Consider the following 2,021-nt stretch of genomic DNA (forward strand, 5'->3'; position numbering starts at 1 on the left):
TGCTGCTGCTGCTGCTGCTGCTTGAGCCTCCTCTGTTGCAGCAGGCCGCGCGAGTGCCTTGTGAGTGCATGCAGACAAAGCCCCAACTGTGGCAGTCTTTCGAAATGGAGTAAAAATAAAGGAAGAAGGAGCAGCAGCAAAAGGAGACGGGGTGCCGCGGCCGCCGCAGCAGCAGCAGCTGCAGCAGGGCAATGAGGCGCTGCAGCAGCAGCAGCAAACGCAGCAGCGGCCGTCTTCCACCTCCGCCCGATTTGCCTTTGCTATGGAGCCTCTGCCGCTGCTGCGCAGCACTGACCTGCTGCAGCAAGACGAAGATGCAGCGACAGCAGCAGCAACAGCAGCAGCAGCAAAGCACCCTGCTGCTGCTGCTGCTGCAGCAGCAGACTCTGATTGCAGGGAGCTGGAGTTTGATGTCTCTGCTGCTCCAGGGCTGCGGTGCCACACAGCGGACACACTCTACGTGCTGCCGCGCAACAGCAACGAGGAGGTGCGCCCCCTGCTGCTGTTGCTGCTGCTGCTGCTGCTGCTGTTGCTGCTGCTTCTGCTGCAGTAGGTAGGGCAGCTGGGCAGAGTATACGGGGAGGCCCTGGGGTAAAACGATGAAAGGCTTAAAAGGCAGTGGCTGTGTCTAGCTGCTAGCTGCTAGCCCCCGTTGCTGCTGATTTCTACTGCTGCTGCTGCTGCTGCCGCTGCTGCTGCTGCTGCTGCTGCTGCTGCTGCTGCTGCTGCTGCTGCTGCAGGTTTTGTGGTGGTTTGACTTCCTTGGGTTTAAGAAGCGGGGAATAGACCTTAAAGACGAAATTCACTTTTTGGAGGAGACTGTCCCTTTTCCAACCCCCTGCACTGTCGAGGTGCTGCTGCTGCTGCTGCTGCTGCTGCTGCTGTTGCTGCTGCTGCATTAGCAGCAGTTGCTGATGCTGCTGCTGCTGCTACTTCTGCAGCATTTGTTCTTTTGAGATGCCCTGCTGCTGCCACTACAACGTGTTGCTGCTGCTGCTGCCGTTGCTGTTCATAGTGCGCACGAGCTTGCCGGCGCTGGGTTGGGCCGCTGCAACTGTGGCTGCTGCAACAACGCTGCTGCTGCTGCTGCTGCTGCTGCTGCAGGATGCCCTTGCTCTTTACTGCAGCTTCGAGCTTCCTAGCCGGGCGGAGCTTTCTGTCTTTGGCTGCTTCGCCGAGGAGCAGCAGCAGCGGAGGCAGTGGCTGAGGCTCACCACCGACCCCACGGTAACCGATGGTTTAGGGTTTAGGGTTTAGGGTTTAGGGGTTAGGGTCTAGGGTTTGGGGTTTAGGGTTCAAATTCCGGCGCTTCAGGAGTTGGACGTTTGCTTCGCAGTTTTGCTGCAGCAGCAGCAGCAGCAGCAGATGGCCCCGCTGGGGTGGGCTTAGGGTTTAGGGTTTAGGGCTTAGGGTTTAGGGGTCGTTTGCTGCTGCAGCAAGGAGACACTTTTGCTGCTGCAGTGAGGGGGCAGGGCTGGTGTCTCCGAGGGCTGCTGGCTGTGCTGCTGCCGTCCCTTAATCTAGCAGCAGCAAACTTGGGGCTGCTGCTGCTGCTGCTGTCGCGGGGCCGCATGCCCCGCGCATACACTCTGGCCTCTTCCCACCTGCAGCAGCCGCAGCAGCAGCAGCAGCAGCAGCAGCAGCAGCAAGTTACGCGCACCGCGTGCATCTGCCTGAACCGGCACAGCTCGCCGAGAAGGGATCCGCAGCAGTTGCTGCTGCTGCTGCAGCAGCACGGTGAGCCTCTCCGCAGCAGCAGTAGCAAAGCCACAGCAGCAGCAAAGCAGCAGCAGCAGCAGCTAGAGGCTGAGCAGCACCTCCATTACCAAACTGTGCCAACTCCACCTGCCTAAACCGCCGTTGCTGCTTCTGCTGCTGCTGCTGCTGCTGCTTTCCTGCGTCTGCTTAGGAATCCGCCCCTTTGCTGCTGCTGCAGCTATTCCTTCAGGAACACATCATGGGGTTTGTTCTTCTTACTTATTAAACTTGAGGGCCCCCCAGGGGGGCCCCCCTCCCGAGGG

General features: G+C 59.8%; 1 protein-coding gene across 1 annotated transcript in view; it reads left to right on the plus strand.

Annotated features, from left to right (window-relative positions):
- Window positions 1-262: 262 nt before the first annotated feature.
- The window catches only part of ETH_00001275 (NADPH-cytochrome p450 reductase, putative), a gene marked incomplete at both ends in the record, with an annotated part of 3,365 nt that continues 1,606 nt past the window's right edge, over window positions 263-2,021 (plus strand). Inside the window, 5 exons of the mRNA XM_013377254.1 lie at window positions 263-487; window positions 741-851; window positions 1,105-1,227; window positions 1,437-1,737; window positions 1,910-2,020. Of these exons, the coding sequence (XP_013232708.1) occupies window positions 263-487; window positions 741-851; window positions 1,105-1,227; window positions 1,437-1,737; window positions 1,910-2,020 (871 nt within the window). The remainder of the gene's footprint in view (window positions 488-740; window positions 852-1,104; window positions 1,228-1,436; window positions 1,738-1,909; window position 2,021) is intronic.

This window comes from Eimeria tenella, genomic scaffold (genome assembly GCF_000499545.2).
Source record: "Eimeria tenella Houghton genomic scaffold, Eth_scaff492, whole genome shotgun sequence".
Lineage (NCBI taxonomy): Eukaryota > Apicomplexa > Conoidasida > Eucoccidiorida > Eimeriidae > Eimeria > Eimeria tenella.